Source organism: Nannobrachium achirus (assembly GCF_963921795.1).
Source record: "Nannobrachium achirus genome assembly, chromosome: 3".
Taxonomy (NCBI): Eukaryota; Metazoa; Chordata; class Actinopteri; order Myctophiformes; family Myctophidae; genus Nannobrachium; species Nannobrachium achirus.
The window spans coordinates 42288508-42306744 of record NC_137812.1 but is presented as its reverse complement, the minus strand read 5'-3'; the positions used below and the strand labels follow the sequence as shown (position 1 = coordinate 42306744).

At 41.7% G+C, this 18237-nt stretch overlaps 2 protein-coding genes across 2 annotated transcripts; one reads left to right on the top strand and one right to left on the bottom strand.

The window, feature by feature from the left end:
* Window positions 1–4131: 4131 nt before the first annotated feature.
* Window positions 4132–5960, bottom strand: LOC308282262 (free fatty acid receptor 4-like; the record flags this gene model as incomplete). The annotated part of the gene is made up of 3 exons (XM_080722608.1): window positions 4132–4476; window positions 5168–5299; window positions 5421–5960. The coding sequence occupies 3 exons, from the start codon at window positions 5958–5960 to the stop codon at window positions 4132–4134; spliced, it is 1017 nt and encodes a 338-aa protein (XP_080578734.1).
* Window positions 5961–10801: 4841 nt separating this feature from the next.
* Window positions 10802–16265, top strand: gpr83 (G protein-coupled receptor 83; the record flags this gene model as incomplete). Its single annotated transcript, XM_080722607.1, has 4 exons — window positions 10802–11128; window positions 11610–11735; window positions 14388–14521; window positions 15551–16265. 4 exons carry the CDS (start codon window positions 10802–10804, stop codon window positions 16263–16265), a joined length of 1302 nt encoding a protein of 433 aa, XP_080578733.1.
* Window positions 16266–18237: the final 1972 nt, after the last annotated feature.

The following is an 18237-nucleotide window of genomic DNA, read 5'->3' as shown; positions in this document are numbered from 1 at the left end:
AAAAAGCAGTTGTGTTAGTTACATTGTATTAACACATTCTACCAGACAGATTTGTTCAAATACAAATGTATTCACAAAAGAAGGTTATGGACGGCGGCTTTAAAATGTAATGAGATTGTGATTAGACATGTTACATGGGACATGTGTGACCAAGGTTCTGGCCATTAGGTTCAGAGTTCTCTTCATTTTCTTATTTTGGAACATTGATTAACTGCAGTGCCCAGCTTGTCGGACAAAATGAACGGGCTCGGGTGACAGCACTGAGGAGAGAGCAAAATTATATCCTTAAATGACATTCGCAAAGATCTTCAAATACATTTTTTTAAATACTTCAAATAGCGATGTGTTGTGAGCTTGTATCAGCTATTTGAACTATTTAACAATGTTTTTCAAAATAGTAAAAATAAAAAGTCAAAGAAGTTTAGGGGTAAGGGGTAAGGCATGGACGAAAATAGGGCCCATCATGTCCAACAAATGGTACAAAGCACTGCCAACCTTTTAGCACACTGTAATTAATTATTATGTTATTTGCATGAATGGAAGGAAACACATTTATTTTCATGGCTGAAAAAAGTAGCCTAATCCTGAGTGAGATATTGATTAGACTTGATTAGACATGGGTTATGATGACATGGTGTTGAATCAAGTTAGTCATAAAAGAATGTTAGGTTGATTAAACTCCACCCCAGAACACATTTTCTCCATTAGCCTCAGTGGAGGAGAGAGTGTCACATAAAAGGTTCTGGCTCAATACTTAAGTGTATCTGGATGTGCAGTGCAGGGATATAATCAAAATGATGTTGAACAAAGTGCCCCAGCTAATATTTCTGTCTAGAAAGTTTACTTTTTGATTGACCTTTGGGTTAACCTTTGGTGCCATACTCTCTCCACATATTGTTGTCCAATACACATTGTTTGATATTAAACCAGATGCTAATTTTGTGGGGTTCTGTAATCAGTATGTTTTCTACCTCTGATTTATTACCATGAGAGCCTAGGACAAGGTGGTTACAAGTCACAAGCCAACTTCATGTAATTTACTCATATTATTTCCTTGATAATAAGTAGACAAATATAAATAGAAAGGGTAAAAGAAACATTAAAATGTAGCTACTGTAAACTGGTTAGAATCCTGGATACTGACCTTGTGATCACTCTTTGTTATCACCATGAGTACCATGCATGTTTAATGCCATGACAATGCCAATGGCTTCTTTTCCACTCATAATGGGGGCAGGGAGCATGCATTTAATGTACTTGGTCTGCTAGTCCACAAAGTCACTTAAGCGAGAATCCTGGAATTGTCATTCAAAAGCACATGATGAGGGTTAAAGTGAAATGCCACACATCAATGTATAACATTGTCCGGAAATATATTTTAGTAGCCTACTACTGCACACACTGCTAGCTGATCATTTCATGCATTTCTTAGAACAAATGAATCATTTCTGTAATGTCACAGACAGTGACGATCCCGATCAGATTCAGTACAACCTATATTACATAAATATTTGTCCTCCAAATCAATTGGGAATACATACTGTTATATTTAATTTGTTTGATTTGATTCTACAAAACCAGTTATAGAGTTTTAACCAGGGTAACGATGGAATCAATAATCATAGTGTATAAATCAGGTATGAAACCTAGAATATTAGTTATCTAATCTAATGTCACTGACACTATGGAATGGTCTGCCCTAAATGTGCCCTTTATATACTACTGGTTGCATTACCACATGTGAAGGCTGTTCTGATTTTATTTCTATTTTTATTTCTCTTCAGAATGTATGTGACTTAAGAGACCACTACTGTATGCTCACCCCTGGGCTTTTGCCTTACAATCTGAATAAATAGATTTAAAAAACATACCACAATATACAAATAATAACATTTTACTTGAATGAAAGTACAAAACATTTACTTCAGTAGCAATATATAGGGATGCTAGGATTAAAGTGTTTAATGTACCAAAACCAAATCAATGTCGCTCCCTCTATTTTTGTGGCTTGTGGGTATCAGTCACTTTGGAGAAGTAGTTAGTCAGGTTTGAGGGCATTGCCACTTTCACAATCTTAAAAAAAAACAATCCATTTCTTTATTATTATTGTTTAACCCTGTCTTCTACCCTGAGCCATCCCAAACTGGCTACCATGGGAGTAATAGAGACCAGGGGCATCACAGGGGGGGGGGAGTGGGACTGAGTTACTAGGGCCCAAGGTGGAGGGGCCTGGAATTATTTTATACTTTAGCTCAGGGGTCCTCAAATACAAATCTTGAAGGTCCAGAAATATTTTTTTGAAACAGGTCCGGGTCCGAAAAAAAAGGCGAAGGCGAAATAAGGCGGATACATTTATACAGTATGTACTGTATGTATGTATGTTTATTTTATAATCATTAGAATTGTTTATTTTAATTATTATTATTATTATTTGGAACTTTGGAAATCTCAGTTGGAACTGTTACCCCTGCTACCCGATGCTGGATAAGCGGTTGAAGATGGATGGATGGATGAATGGATAATTATTTATGCATGTAGAGTAGGCTACATTATTTACATTTATTGTGTAGCAATAAAACACTGGCTTATAGTTTAATTATTGGAAACTAAAGAGCATGAATGCAATATTAGGCTTGTCGTTCAGAATGGAAAATAAAGTGAAACTTAGCGTGAGGGGGAGAGGATTACTTGACATTCAGTTGACACACGTACTGCACAAGCCAGACTGTGCTGGTTGCCTATGTCAAATGGCCAGTCAAATCAGGGTCAACGAGTCATAGTTATTAACCTAACACAGCCTAGGATAGCTGGCAATAATATGCGACGACACATCACATTGTTAAAGACGCATGATCACGCATCGCGAGTTTCGCGACCATTTCTCGTCTAATGCAAGCAGTTGGAGCCTTACATCGTGGATATTAATGTGTTGCTGTTGTCCTCTCCAATTGAACAGCCAAAGGTAGAAGATCTCTAAGTTATTAATCCAGTGGGAGCAATGGTTTCCAAGAGGTTTTAGCAACTTTTTCAGGCAGCGAGCGGCATGAGTGTGTGGAGAGGGGAGGGGAGGGGGGAGCAGCATGGAGAGCGCTGCTTCGGAGGGAAGGAAAACCTTTGATCTACAAGCCCACAGCACGTTGCACCCGCTACGCTTTGTGGGCTTGCAAATTGGCGTAGGGGTGTGTCTTGTGAGCCTGTGTATGTGTTTGAGCGAATGAGCACATACACACCCACGCACACACAAACACAAATCACACACAGTCAGTCCGATCGTCAGATACAACTGTGCGGAGATTTCTCAGAAATGTGCCGCGGTCCGGACGGAGGTGCGCCTGGGTCCGGACATGGACCGCGGTCCGCCTATTGAGGACCCCTGCTTTAGCTATTTAAAAATAGCAGATATACAAGCTCACAGCATGGCACCGAGTGCCGCGCTTCAAGCTTGTAGATCTGCTAGGCCTATTTTTGAAAAGTCGTGAAAATGTGTGCAAATCTTTGAATATATGTATTTTTTTAAGTGAACATTTGTAACTCAAATTTTGCTTCTGGGGGTCCCTGGAACTAAATATTTTGAGATGGGGGTCCGTGGCCAAATCATTTTGGGTGTCCTTCACATGAAAGAGTTTGAGCACCACTCACATATACCGGTATAGCAACATAGGTTTTTCAAAAAACCTTAGAAGGATTTGAAATATTCAAAGACTTGCACACATTGTCATGATTTTTCAAAAATAGCAGATCTATAAGCTCGCAGTGCGGCACTCGGTGCTGCGCTGTAAGCTTGTATATCGGCTATTTTTCAATAGTTAAAGTACCCAGGGCCCAGAATTTGGTGCGACACCCCTGGTTGCGTTTCTGAGGTGGGTATGTTGCCAGTGGCCTTGGTTGGCTGAAGGCACAGTACACATGGATGAAACATGTAGGAACCATGCACGCAACACTTTCAAGAACCTCAGTGTCAGTGCATACTATGACAATGTATGACCACGAGTGAACAGTCCAGCAGACAGTGTGAACAGTCTTGTCTTTCATGGTATAGGCTTATTAGGCTATATGCACAGCAGCCATGTTGGAGAGAATTTGGGTCTCTTCTCTTTTTCTTCTTCTTCTTTTGTGCATGACTTTAGTCACTTACATCACTGGTGCTACAACAGAGCCACAACAGAGCCTGTGCCAGGCATTCTTGAACTGGAAAACAGAGTAGAGGATGGGGTTGAGGGCTGAGTTGGTCATGGTGAATGTCACCACCCAGAAGAACAGGGCTGGGGAGACATACAGCTGCCCTAAGAAGTTCCTGGCCAGGATGAGGAAGGTGATGATGAAAATGGGACTCCACATGATTAGGAAAGAGAGCGTGAGGACCATTAGTGTACGCAAGAGCTTGATGTCCTGGCGGGAGACAGAGTACACACCAGACTCTCCTTGAGAAGATGGGTTGATTCTGGACCAGAGCCGCCGCCTGGAACATTTAGTAACCTGCAATATCAGACAAAAGAGATGGTGTCAATCATTAACTCAATTAAATGTTAGCGCATTCAATGCTATCGTGTTCTTTAGGTGATAACAAAATTGCACCACACAACAGAGGCAGTCGACATACGGTAGTCACATTATTTGATGAGAACAAAAGACACAATGAGATATCTTGACAACTGACTTGCACAATGTAGCCGCACACAAAGGTCTTTTATGACTTTCTCTATGTCTTAATAAACATTTATAAAAGGTTGCTTAAAATAATGTGGTGTCTTTGCACTGGTTGTCAGTGGACTACATTGTAATAATGTATTTTAATTTTTCTTTAATGGACCGAAATAAAGATTACTACTTTGCACTGGTACAGTAAATTGTTTCCATTATCTCAAATGCTCTAATGTGCAAGTCCAATGTGCTGAGACTTCCAATGTAATATTGACAGATGATAGTGCAAAGCCTTGCGTACATACAGTACAGCTACCATTTCCATCCTCAGTATTCAATAGTATAAACACATACTGTATGTTCTGCAGCTTTTCTGATCCCACAATGATACTAAAATGCATTTCCATTGTCCTAGGGTATGCAGACGTAATGTGTCAGGTGCACCTAAGAGTTACATGAATGATAAACACAAGATGTATACTAAGGCAAGTGACTCGGAAATGTACAAGTAACACCGTAATCCTACCTGTAGAATCTTGCTGTAACTGACCACAATTATGATGCCTGGAAGCAGGAAGCACAGGGCAGTAAAGGATACATTCCACACAATCTCTGCAGTCATATCTGGCCACTTGAGAGTACAAATGTGGAAATCTCCCTGTTCAAAAGTCATGAAACGCAGATAAGAGAAAGGAATTTCGGTGGAAACATCCAACAAACCATCCATCCATCCATCCATCTGTACATACATACATACGGTACATACATACATAATGTACCTGTTTTGGGAATTCCTCTTCCATTACAGTGAAGAACAGGCCAAGGGGTATGGATGCAAGGGCAGAAAAGGTCCAGATGAAAGCGAGGCCAGCAGACACCATCCAAGTGTTGAGGGTGGGGACCGTTTGCAGCCGGAGAATAGCTTGGAGCCTTTCCGCGCTAATGGAGGCCAGGGTAGAGATAGTGACACAGCCACTCACACAAATGACATATACCACGACATGACAAGCTGTGTATCCCAGGCTCCAGGACACAGTCCAACGCACTGCAATAATCAGTGGGATCATGCTGACAAAAAGCAGGTCGGCCACAAACAGGTTGAGGGTGAGTACCATCTTATTGGACATGAGTCTGCGTTCTCGCACCACCAGGACCACCGCTCCCATGTTGGCTGTCACGGAGACCAGTAGAACAGCTGAGATAGCCAGGGTCTCCACAACAGTCTTTCCAATGGGATCTGAGTGTTTTATCTCTGAGAAAAAGGAGAAGTAAGAGAAGTTTCTGGAGTGCATAACATGGCTGTGAGGAGAAACATCCATAGCCTGAGGGTCTTCTGCTCCAAGCTATGCAGTGAATTGACTCCTGAGTACTGCCAACTTAGAGCATGCCTCATAGGAAGAAAGTGCTCTGAGAAGCATTTTTAAAAGGCACGGGTAGGGGGGTAAGGGGTGGCAATGAGTGTCACCAGCCTTTGTGATATTGTTTGCTCCAGCTGCCGCGTCACAGGATGAAAGCCCAAAGCAAACAGCTTTATTACACCTTGATAGCAAGCAAAATAGACACAATGAATAGACAGATGTTTCTCCTCTGTGTTCTTTGCTACTGACGACACAATTTCATTTCATTTCAATTTCATTTCATTTTTCCAAAATGTTGAAGAACAGTATGTTCCAAATAAATAAGTAGCCAGTGACCTGTATAACTGGAGTCCAAGGGAACACTGGGTTATTTGAAGATTTGGAGATACAAACTCTGGGTAAATCATGAATGTGTTCCTTTTAGGGGTAACATTTTGTTATGGCTTGTCTTGAGATTGACAACACAATCTCAAGAGGTATGTGTTTCTGGTGAAGGTTTCAGCTGAGGCTGGCTGATATTTATAGTTCGAGGCAGCAACAGAGAAGAGAAAAGAAAAGAGAAAAAGAAAAGTAACTCAATCAGGCAGGGAAAAACTTTAGTTGTGTCAATTAAAAGAAATAAGAGAAGCAGCAGACCTGCCGTTTTCTAGGAGTTTGTTCCAGATTGTGGTGCATAAAAACTAAGTGCTGCTTCCCCTCGTTTCTTTTTGGTTTTAGGTCCAGAAAGCAGACCTTTCCCTGATGACCTGGATGGTTCATGATGTACAAGATCAGAGATATATTTGCCCTAAACCATTTAAAGATAGCTTTAGACCAACAATAGTATTTTGAAATTAATTAAGTCATAAGAGCTGAACATAGCTGCCCCACCTGGGGACTTCCCTTTTCACTGGTCACCAAGGTGATAACATGTCTTGGAATAAGAATCGGTCCCTCTCTCAAGAGACAAAGTTGGAGTTTCCTTACTGAAATGTGCTGAAGGACCAATTATGAAAATGTGTTCCATTCTAAGTGACTGACATACTGCTGTAGACCAATGTCCTGCTGTCTGGGTCGGCTTTGTTATAGATGAATACATGTTATCAGTGCATCTAGAACAAGGAATGATTTCAAAAGAAAAGAAGAAAAGTCCAAGGCACAGGTTGTGAAGTCCATTTGGCATAATAATGTGTCAGATGCCAAAACAATATTCAATAGGGAGATGCAAGTGCTCATCGAGGCCTTGCCCTGGTTCATTTTGTATAAATAAATAAGTTAGATTGTCAATGTATTCATTTATTTATTAAGTAGCCGTGTAATAAGCGGGATAATTGACTGTGAGCCGGTCAATGTTGAGAAATAATCCCCAGTTCAGGGTGATTAAAAGGATATTTTACTTTCAAAAAAACTTTTGTTCATTTTATCGTCTAATCAGGCTTTTATGAGCACCCTGAACAGTTTTTAATTGGCTTGATTCAATATTTAGATATTTGATGTAGGGCCTAGGGCCGCTCCCCATACACATCCATTGTAACTTCAAACTCCATTTTAACTATGATCGATTTATTAAAAACACCCATTATTTTTTCTGGTGACTCATACTACCCACCTAATACGTGAGCAGGCAGTGTTTTTTCTATAAAATTTTTGATTTATTTTTAATAATTATTTTTTGTATTAAATCTTATTATTAAAAATAAATGAAAAAAGTTATCACGGCCTGCTCACGTATTAGGGGGGTAGTATGTATAGTATTATAGAGCGAGGATATAAGCCATTTCTGGCTGTTTTGTTTCTTTGCATTAAAAGCTTGATACTTATTTTTGATACTTAAGTCATGATACTTAACTTCGTTTTAACACCAGACACTTTTCATAAGTACATTTAATGTGAGCTAATTTAACAATTTGACCCAATGATTTCATGGGTTAGAATTGTGGCTTTCAAGTACTTTATACATCATTGTTTATTTCTCTGTGTACAACTTGTAAGGCAGGATTGGCTATACCTTTAACGGTTTCCAGTTAACTGGTCAACCATGATTTATTTTCTTTTCAAATTCCTTTTTTTTTCTCTTTTTTTTGTGGCCCCAAGCTTCAAGTAATTTTACAACTGCGGCCTGCTGTCTAATCTAGTTGAATACCCCTGCCTTAACTCATTGACTGCCACCAGTGAATTTCAACATTTGACGATGGAATTACAAATTACTCAAATCAATGTACATCTTTTTGATCAGTGTAACTCTGTCTGATCATTCAACTAGAAACAGATGAAACCTTTTATAGACTGACATCATACACAACAACAAATAATATTGCCATGCGTGCCTATCAACACTGATTTGCGCAGGCATCCTTGCAGGAACTAGTTTGCACTGCTCACTTCGCACCGGTGCGATTTTTTAATCTTATGCTCTCTCCTTCAACATAGTACAGTACATTTCTGATTGTGCTACATCATGTACAAGTCAGCTCAGACTTGCCTTGATCTGCAATTAGAGAACACAATTACAACAGCTGCAAGACCGATTACGTTTACCTCCAATAAGCTTCTTGCAAAGTGCTTCTGGAGTGGGCAATTTGGTCTGCTATGGGACACAGAAGTCTAAAACGCTGATTTCGAATGACGAAGATATTTACGTAGCACCAGACGGTGTATGTGTGTATGCATGAGAGAGGGAGAGAGAGAGAGAGAGAGAGAGAGAGAGAAAGAGTTTTCCATCTACCTATTCATTTCGGGCAAAATGGCAGTCATGTTATACCAGAAACAGTAAAGGTGTAACAAAGTTGAAAGAGCTACTCAAATGTAAACAGTGGGAAGGACATCATAAGGTCTTGACTTGAGGCAATTGGATGAATAACACAAGAATGATGTTTATGCCCACTCTCAAATGGTATAGCCTACCGATATTTGGTCTGGCCCATGGACTAAATACTACACACAACAAACAGCACTGGTTCTGAATCCCATACATTCAACATCCATGGGGAATGTTGGCAATTGATGGGAATATGTGTGAACTATTCCTTTAAGCCTCAACAGTTTAAAGAGAGTTCACTGAGTACTGCTGGCCAATTAGACATGAGAGGCCGCAGCCCAAGACAGTTTGATATGCAGTATTGACTTCCAAGATAACGGAAGCTCAGAATTCTCCAATGTGCAGTCAACCCAGTTGGCTGAACTGTCTGCTGTGTGGGGCGACTTAACCCTCGTGAAATACAGACTTGTATTTTGTATAATTATCATACATTTTTTTAGGCTAACTTTGATCACTGTGTACCGTCTCATAAACTGGACAAAAACTAGGATAACTGAACTGAACAGTACACTATTACTCCTTCATGTTCAAATAATTGTCAATCCAAAACATTATGCTGTTACGCTGTATACATTGTTAAATGCACCTGCTTGTCATTCATTCATTAAAAATGTCCATGAACTACCGGTAACTATTCTGTCTGGCATTTTAAAGGGATAGTTCACCCCCAAAATGACTTTTTCTATCGATGTATATGTTTTTGTCGCATTCCTAAGCCAATAATTTGAGTAGACTCTTTGTGTCTCCATAGGGAACAAAGCAGGCTCTTGCGCCAGCAGAGCACGTAAGCAAGTACTGTGTTGGGTGCTGGCTGTATCCAGCCGACAGTACAAATGCACAGCCTTTAGCCAATGAGGGAGCAGCGTTCTCTGTGACCTAACCACCAACAAGTGCTTCTCTTCTTTCGTCTATCATCGTCCTTGATGATAGGTTGCCGACATTTTATTTCACAAGATTTCTTGTTACTTAGGGGAGGCCATGAGATGGCTGTCGTCTTCTCCCCTGACGTCGGCCTAGGCAGGGTTTGAACCACTCAACCTTCCGCATGAAGGGCATATACACTAACCACTACACCAACGTCGCGCCCCCACCAACGCGCCTCCACCAACAAGTGCGACCTGATATAAATAACAAGGCGCACGTTGGCACCTTGACGAATACAGGTCACTTCGCCAAAAATCCAACTCGCCAAATCAACTTGCTAGGACACCTCGCCAATGAGCAGGCCTGTCAACATTGGACTGTCAGTCCAGGAGAATCCAGGAGATTTATTTTTAGGGGGTGCGCGGAACTCCCCAACCGGGGTCTGGTGGTCCTCCCCCCAAAACTTCTTAACAGATGTATATTTCCCTGTGTTCTGTTGATTTTTGTGCACGTTTGATACTTTATCAGGCTTGCTTTACTAGCATGGGTACAATTTCAGCCTTAATATGCCAAATGTAGGTGTACAGATTTGATGACAAAAGCAAAGTAAGACATCCTTAATAATAACTTATCATCTGGGGGTCCTCTACCAGAAAATATTTAACATAGTAGATGTAATGTGTGTGTGTGTGTGTGTGTGTGTGTGTGTCTGTCTGTCTGTCTGTCTGTCTGTCTGTCTGTCTGTCTGTCTGTCTGTCTGTCTGTCTCTCTCTCTCTCTCTCTCTCTCTCTCTCTCTCTCTCTCTCTCTCTCTCTCTCTCACACACACACACACACGCACACACAGGCTGCTACACGGTAACACGCACGTACCCACGCACTAGAAGCGTGGTTTAAAAGCAGCTGCACTGCCCGCACAGTGTTGACGCTCCATTCCTTTTACACAACTTGTTGAGGTGCAGTCAGCTGTCTCTTCACATCATGTGAATGATATTTTGAAGGCGAACATTTGCTTGCTTGGCTCATAACGCAATACCTACGAATTTTACCTAAAGTATAACACTGTGCTTGCCTGCATGCGTTTCTTGGCATTTAGGTAAATGTCAGCCACACACGGACACAATGACTCACTTTTCGCTGAAATGTTTTCGGGTGCCGAGCGGCTCAACATTTCCCAGCCGGGAGGAAACGGCTCCAACAGGCTGTTCACCTTCGACTTTGATGAAGGGATGCTGGCAGACTGGTACTCAGTGGCTGCCAAGAAGCGCGGGGACTCACAGAATAGAAGTATAAAGGCTCTGCTGGTCGCCGCTTACTCCATCATTATCATCATCTCGTTGTTTGGAAACACTCTGGTGTGCCACGTGGTGGTCAAAAACAAACGCGTGCAGTCCGCCACCAGCCTGTTCATAGTCAACCTCGCCGTGGCTGATATTTTCATCACCGTCCTGAATACACCGTTCACTTTGGTGAGATCACTTTTAAGATTGATGTACCTTCAACAAACCAGGTTGACTTCATGAAAAAAGCGTCTGATTTAGCCTAAAGCCTAAAGTGATATTTTTAGTTAAAAAGTTAAATATTCCGATAGGCTAATCACTGTTAATCAAAGACCCCCAAATTGACACTATTTGGGGTCTATTTTTAAATCACTTGCTGCACTTTTATGTAAATAATAGGCTAGTCTATCTTTAAAATATACATTTCAATATGGACAGCTTATTTGTTTTCACAGAACACAGATGGATAAACACTCAGAATTTTACCAATACATTTATTTATCTCCATATTTATATGTGATGTGTTCCTATTTGAGTAATTTGAGTATGCCTATATAGGCCTATCTTGCTACAAATATTAAGTAGTTTAGTTTTTACTTTTCCACAAAGGCCTGTTAAACTGTCTTTTCTCGATCACAATTTCTGTTTGCGCGGGCGCGTGTGTGTTCAGGTCCGCTTCGTGCACAGTACCTGGGTGTTTGGAAGAGGCATGTGTCACGTCAGTCGCTTCGTGCAGTATTGCTCCCTTCACGTCTCTACTCTGACGCTCACTGCCATAGCGCTGGACCGGCGGCAGGTAGGGCTATTTATAGTTTCCATAATTATGAAACAAACCAGTGGTTCTCAAACTCACAGACACACAGACTCACCGACTAGATTTTCATTAATAAAAGAGAAATCTATGATTGTGTGTGTGTGTGTGTGTGTGTGTGTGTGTGTGTGTGTGTGTGTGTGTGTGTGTGTGTGTGTGTGTGTGTGTGTGTGTGTGTGTGTGTGTGTGTGTACATACATATTATAAATATACATAAATTAGAAAACAAACGTAAGAAATAAATAAAAAAAACTCGGGTCCCGGGCAAACGTCTAAGCTCTTTTGGGTCTCGATCTAAAACGTTTGGGAACCCCTGCTCAAACTAATCTAGGCCTATGTCAAGAAACCACAAATGTGTCTACATGTAGGCATATGCTATTTGGCCGCGTACCTCCGTCAGAAAATTATTTGTGTCTTGGCAGGAGCCCCCGCAAATATTTGTGTTGCAAAATCTCCTCTCAGAGACCACTGGGCAGGCTGGGGGTCCTCGGACCCCACGTTGAGAACCAACAAGTGCCATAGCCTACTCTCTCAGAGATAATGTCCTTTGATTTTAACCCAGAGATAATCTCTGTAAGCTAAAAGAAACCACTTTCAGACCACAGATAAATGGTAAAAACGTGGCATTAAGCACCATGGACAGCGCCAGAGTTGGAACACGTGTGGGGAAACTCCTCCGTGTGTCAAAGACACGATGCAGCAGCACACACTGACTGCAGATGTGCTTGAAACCTGATTAGTGATGAAAGATTAATAATAGGTGCATGATGGGAGCTCATCTGCATTCTGCTCTCTCTCTCTCTCTCTCTCTCTCTCTCTGACATTTAGCTGTTTTCTACAGCTGTACCTGCAATAACTGCGTGCCTGTTCAAAAATGTCCCTCAAACAAACTCTCCATATTGCCTGTTTAGCTTCTTTACTCAGTAGACCCATTGATTTTATGATGGTACTGCGCTCTTTCTTACAATTTAATGTTATTTACTTAAAACATTAAGCAAAAGAAACACGTTAGGCGGCAGGCCTATAACAGGACATTTGGTAGGCCTACAGTGTACTGTAAAATACATACTAATAAAATCTAATCTTTAGCACTTTTATTAATCATTCATTCTTTTTATTGTCTCCACCAGCCGAAACCGGCCGAAAGGCATGGGGAGACTAATGTTTTTGCCAATGTCCGTCCGTCCGTCCGTCCGTCCGTCCGTCCGTCCGTCCGTCCGTCCGTCCGTGTGTGCGTGTGTCCGTCAGTGGTGCAATGGTGATTCAATGTTTGGGGGGTCGCGAACGTCGCTCAACACCTATACAGGTCTATTGATATGCATATAGGCTTGTTTCTTTGTTAAAACAGTTGTCCAGGTGTGAACTTGGGGGATTGCGAGACCCCGGCTCAGAAAAGATATGGGTCGTCCGGGGCGCGCAACCCAAGACTATGGCAACACTGGTGTCCATGTGTCCATGCGTCCGTCCGTCCGTCCGTCCGTCCGTCCGTCCGTCCGTCCATCTGTTACCAGCTAATCTCCGGTGCCGTTTGCTTGGTCTCGGCCAAACTGTGCACACACACTCCCTGGATGCCAATTCAGAACCTCTTCTCCACATTTTTCACATGGGCCTGTTCTAGCGCCACCAGGATGCCAATTTTTGCAAAACTAACTTTTGGCCTGTAGCCTACTCCTACAGATTTTGTCCAAAAATCGGTAGACAGTATCTCTACAGTCATGTGTTTGCAGGAATGGTCCGTTTTGAATAAATGCCTGAAATTAAGCATGCACATTCCCAATAGGCAGAGGAAGAAATGCCACTTTAAAATGTTCAAATCAGCCTCATGGTGGCGATATAACAGCCCGATTCGTGTTTTAACCTATAACTCCACTGATCAGTGTAAAACTTTGTATGCGCACTCCCTAGAGGCCAAGAAAAACCTTCTGTATCTGTATTTCATAGTGCCACCAGGTGGCCGAATTATGTAAAACACATCTTTTCCTATTATTCCTTCAGATTTTATCCAAAAATTACACAAATCAGTACACAGTATCTCTATAGTCATGTGATCAAGACAGATCTGTGATAAAGTGAGTTAATTTTCCTGGACGTACGCATCATCATCCAGGGGAGGATGTGGTTGTACAACTTGTACACAGAATTACAGAAAAACCACTGAATGTTGAATGTTAATTTTTTGGGGTGTAATTGAGGTCAGGAATCATGAAAAAAACCACAAAAAATATATATTTTATTTTTTTGATGTCATTAAATCTGTGCATGGCTGCTGACAATTGTCTCTAAAATGGGGAATTAGTTTTCATTAGAGAGCCTTTGCTTCCAAAACAAAGATTGAAGTGGAAAATTATTTCATTGTGTTTATTCTCTTGTTTTCTCTTTTTTTCCCCTTCTGCGTACATAATTAACTGTCCCCTTTTATTCTTTTGAACAAGTATGGGCTGCAATGTTTTATGATATTTGTTCTCCAGCACTAAAGTTGAAACAATAGCCATTTGTTTCACTTCACCTTTTCTGATAACATAATAGACCATTAGTGTGTGTGTGTGTGTGTGTGTGTGTGTGTGTGTGTGTGTGTGTGTGTGTGTGTGTGTGTGTGTGTGTGTGTGTGTGTGTGTGTGTGTGTGTGTGTGTTTGTAGGTGATTTTACATCCATTAAGACCACGCATGTCTCCAGCTCAAGGTGGTGTTTGGGTAGCTGTCATCTGGATTATGGCCAGCTGCTTTTCTCTCCCACATGGCATCTTCCAAAAACTCCTCACCTTCACATACAGGTGTGACATACATAATGTATGCACGCACACACACACATGCAGCACGCACAGGCACACAGGTTATTAATTGGTTAATTAACAAAATAAAAAAATGATCTACAAGCTTGTGGCATGCTCCGAGCATGTACATCTGCTATTTTTGGAAAATCTTGAAAGCGTTGAATACTTTTGAATTACTAATTACGAAAAATAACTACTGATTTAGAAGGCATTTGTAGAATCGGCCTTAAAGGAGTAGTCTACACAAAAAAAAAAACGTATTTTCCATCAATTACACTCCCCATAGATGTAGGAGACACAAAGAGACACAGAGTGTCCTTTGTGTCTCCTACTGGATATATGATGGTCTTTATTATTATCATCAAATAATTGGCTTAGGAAAGCATTAAAAAAAACAATATATATATATATATATATATATATATATATATATATATATATATATATATATATATATATATATATATATCCATGAGTTCAAGTCTCCATGGAGTGAGTAAACGATTTAGTATGTATACTGTATAGTATGTATATGTATGTATGTATACTGTATTAGGGGCCGTGTCCAGTATCCACAGAAACCGTTTTTTGAGCTGCCAGGGCTTTTCTACCCTGTGTATATTCACCTTATATCTGGCCACGCCCACTGAAGTAGGGGGGGGCGAGGAGCGAAATCGGTTGAGTTTTTTACCAAAGCCACGCCCACCGCGGAAGTGCTTCTCTCGTTGTTTTGGCCAAGTATAGTTATTGACAAAACCATGACGGAGGCGCGCCGTCTCAGGCTACCATGAGCCCCGTGAGACACCGCCGAGCGAGCAGTAGCGATCGAGTCCCCGTGTCGAGCGGTGCGAAGGTAGCATGAGCCGACTCAGCACCCTCCGAGTTATGTCAAAAAATGCTTTCTGTGGACATGGCCCCTGAGGCATCCTCTTCTCCAGAATACTAGGTGCAAAGTGGGCATGTATCACAATACATTTGCATTAATAGTATTACTATGATTATTAGCAATACGCTCTCTTTCTTGACCAGCAAGGACAAGGAGCGCAGTCTGTGTGTCCCAGACTTCCCCGAGCCATCAGAGGTCTACTGGCAGTACATTGACCTCCTGACCTTCACCCTGCTCTACCTTCTGCCACTCATCATCATCAGTGCAGCCTACAGTGCAGTCGCCCGACGCCTGTGGCGGACCAACGCCATCGGTGACACCACCACGGCTCAGTATGCCAACCAGAGACGGAAGCGCAGGCGGACCTTGACCATGCTGCTCCTGGTGGTGGCGGTGTTCGCCGTCTGCTGGTTCCCCCTCAACTGTTATGTGGTGCTGCTGTCCAGTCAGGCCATTCACTCCTCCAACGCCCTCTACTTCTGCTTTCACTGGCTGGCTATGAGCTCCACGTGCTACAACCCATTCATCTACTGCTATCTAAATCCCGCCTTCCTCCAGGAGCTCAGGCTGCTGCTCTGTGTGTGCAGGAGGAAGCGCCGGGTCAGGGCAGCGGCAGAACCGGAGCGCTGCGCTGCGCCCGCTCCCTGCCACCGAGCGGCTTGGCCCGACAGCCACGACACACCCAGGCAGGGCTGTGCGTCCTCCTTGCAGCCCAGCAAGGCCTCCTCACATCCTAGCCATGCTTCATCGATTCAGTCCCACAACCTGAAAGATGCACATGTTTTGTTCACTGCCAGACAGGCATTGTCAGGCAGAAGTGACATTCTTGCAGTGGAGCCCATTGTGGCTGTGAGCTGACTGGAAAAAACATCTACCCTAAACTGAACTGTTCATATACTAAATTAATTCCTCCCTCTCACCAATCGTTTTCCTTCTTTGTATGACTTGCTAAATTACTTATATTGAATTGCTTTTTACTTTTGCTCCACAGAGTCGCATAAGTGTACAAAACAAAGGAGATTCAAAAGAAACAAGTTGAAAAAATAATCGAATTCTCAAGAGGAGAGTGCATTGCTTAGAATCTTGGGTACTGTTTTATTATATAAAGGTTGGCCTTGCACGTTGTTCTTGCTCTGAATTCCTCAGTAGAAGCATTGTGCAGTCCCTTATTTTTGCTATTTTCACACAAAGTATTTTTGACAAATGTACTTGCCATGGGAAGGGATATCTGCGTTCATGTGATTAACATACATTTGTAATTGTTAAATTGAGAAATGATCAAACATAAATCAGGCAGTTGAATGTTATTCAACAAGTACAGCCAAGTGAAACCCTGTAGACTACTTGTTGAGAGGATGCGTATGCCCTGTGCATAAACTGTTGAAAGCCTACTGAATATTTTGTTTGTATTTCTATTATGTTTTCTGTATATGTTGCCTCACTGGAATGATACAGTACATACGTGTGCAGAATAAAAGTAATTTAAGATCGTGACCCCTCTATTCGCATAATGTCCGTATGATATACACGGATTTGAGCGCTTTTTCTAATTATATGCACGGAAAGGCAGTGCGTCATTCTGTGCTATTTGTACGAGTTGGGGTGCAATCAGGTTTATTATATGCCAAGAAAACACAGCAGAGGCATTGAGATGTCCTTTGCAGTCCAAGCGAGCAGACAAGGGGAGTGGATACACTTCACTTGCAGAGTATTTAATTCAGTTTAATGAACTTGACCAGCTCCCTTCCACATTTCCAATTGACGACTAGATGAGGGTCAGAGTCATTGTCTGGTCTCTTCTAAGTAAAGCACCAACTCAGCAAACACAACACCAGAGGTTGATGGTGCATGTCCCTGGCCATTATCTTCAAGACCTTCTAAGTTCACCTTTCTGGCACGATAATAGAGACCTAATAGACGTCTGGAGTGATACAGGTACTTAGCTTCAATAGCCCCCATGTGCCCAGCACTATAAGTCGCCCAAGTAATTCTGTAATTCATGTGCAAATCTTTGAATATGTAGAGAGAGAGATGGGGTCCGTGGCCAAATACATATCATTTTGCGTGTCCTTGACATAAAAAGGTTTGGGCACCACTGACATTTAAAAAAACCTTACAAGGATTTGAAATATTCGAAGACTTTTGCAGTAGGCTGATGGACTATCTTTTTACCACCTTTTACTACAGGGAAACTCATATGGGATACAACTAGATTCGGATGTTTGAAATGTTTTGTTTGTCAAATTGTTAATTTCCTTCGTATTTGCAAAAGAAATGACCGTTCACAGTGTTACTGTCAGAACAAAAGTCTCTGCAGGATTGGCAGGGTTTGAGCAGCTGTTGTTTCACAGTTCACTAAGTATTCATAAATGTAAATTGAATAACTACCACAAGTCTGTGACAGTGTCTTCACAAGTTGTTTGTCACTACAAACACTATACATGTTTATACCCCTGTGAGGCTCCCTCGTACCAATCTTTTTCTTTCTTCTTTGAATGACTAGTTATTGGTACATGACAGAGAGCCACTCAACGACAACTTCAACTTTACTGTCACAACAAAGGTTTAAAACAAAGTGGGTGAAATTCTTTGTCGTACAAGCTCCCATTTGCATTCTTCAGGAAAGGGGAATAGAATAGAAAAAGAAAACAAGGAAAACAGATCAAGAGACAAATATTCCTATATGAGTTGGGTGAACATACAGAGTTATGTGCCTGTACTCAGCATGCAGTACTGAAGGGCTCCTCTGTTGTGGGTCAGGGGGTCTGATGTGATGTCTGATCTGATGTGATGGTTTGGATATTACTTTAGCAGTCATGTGCGTGCACAG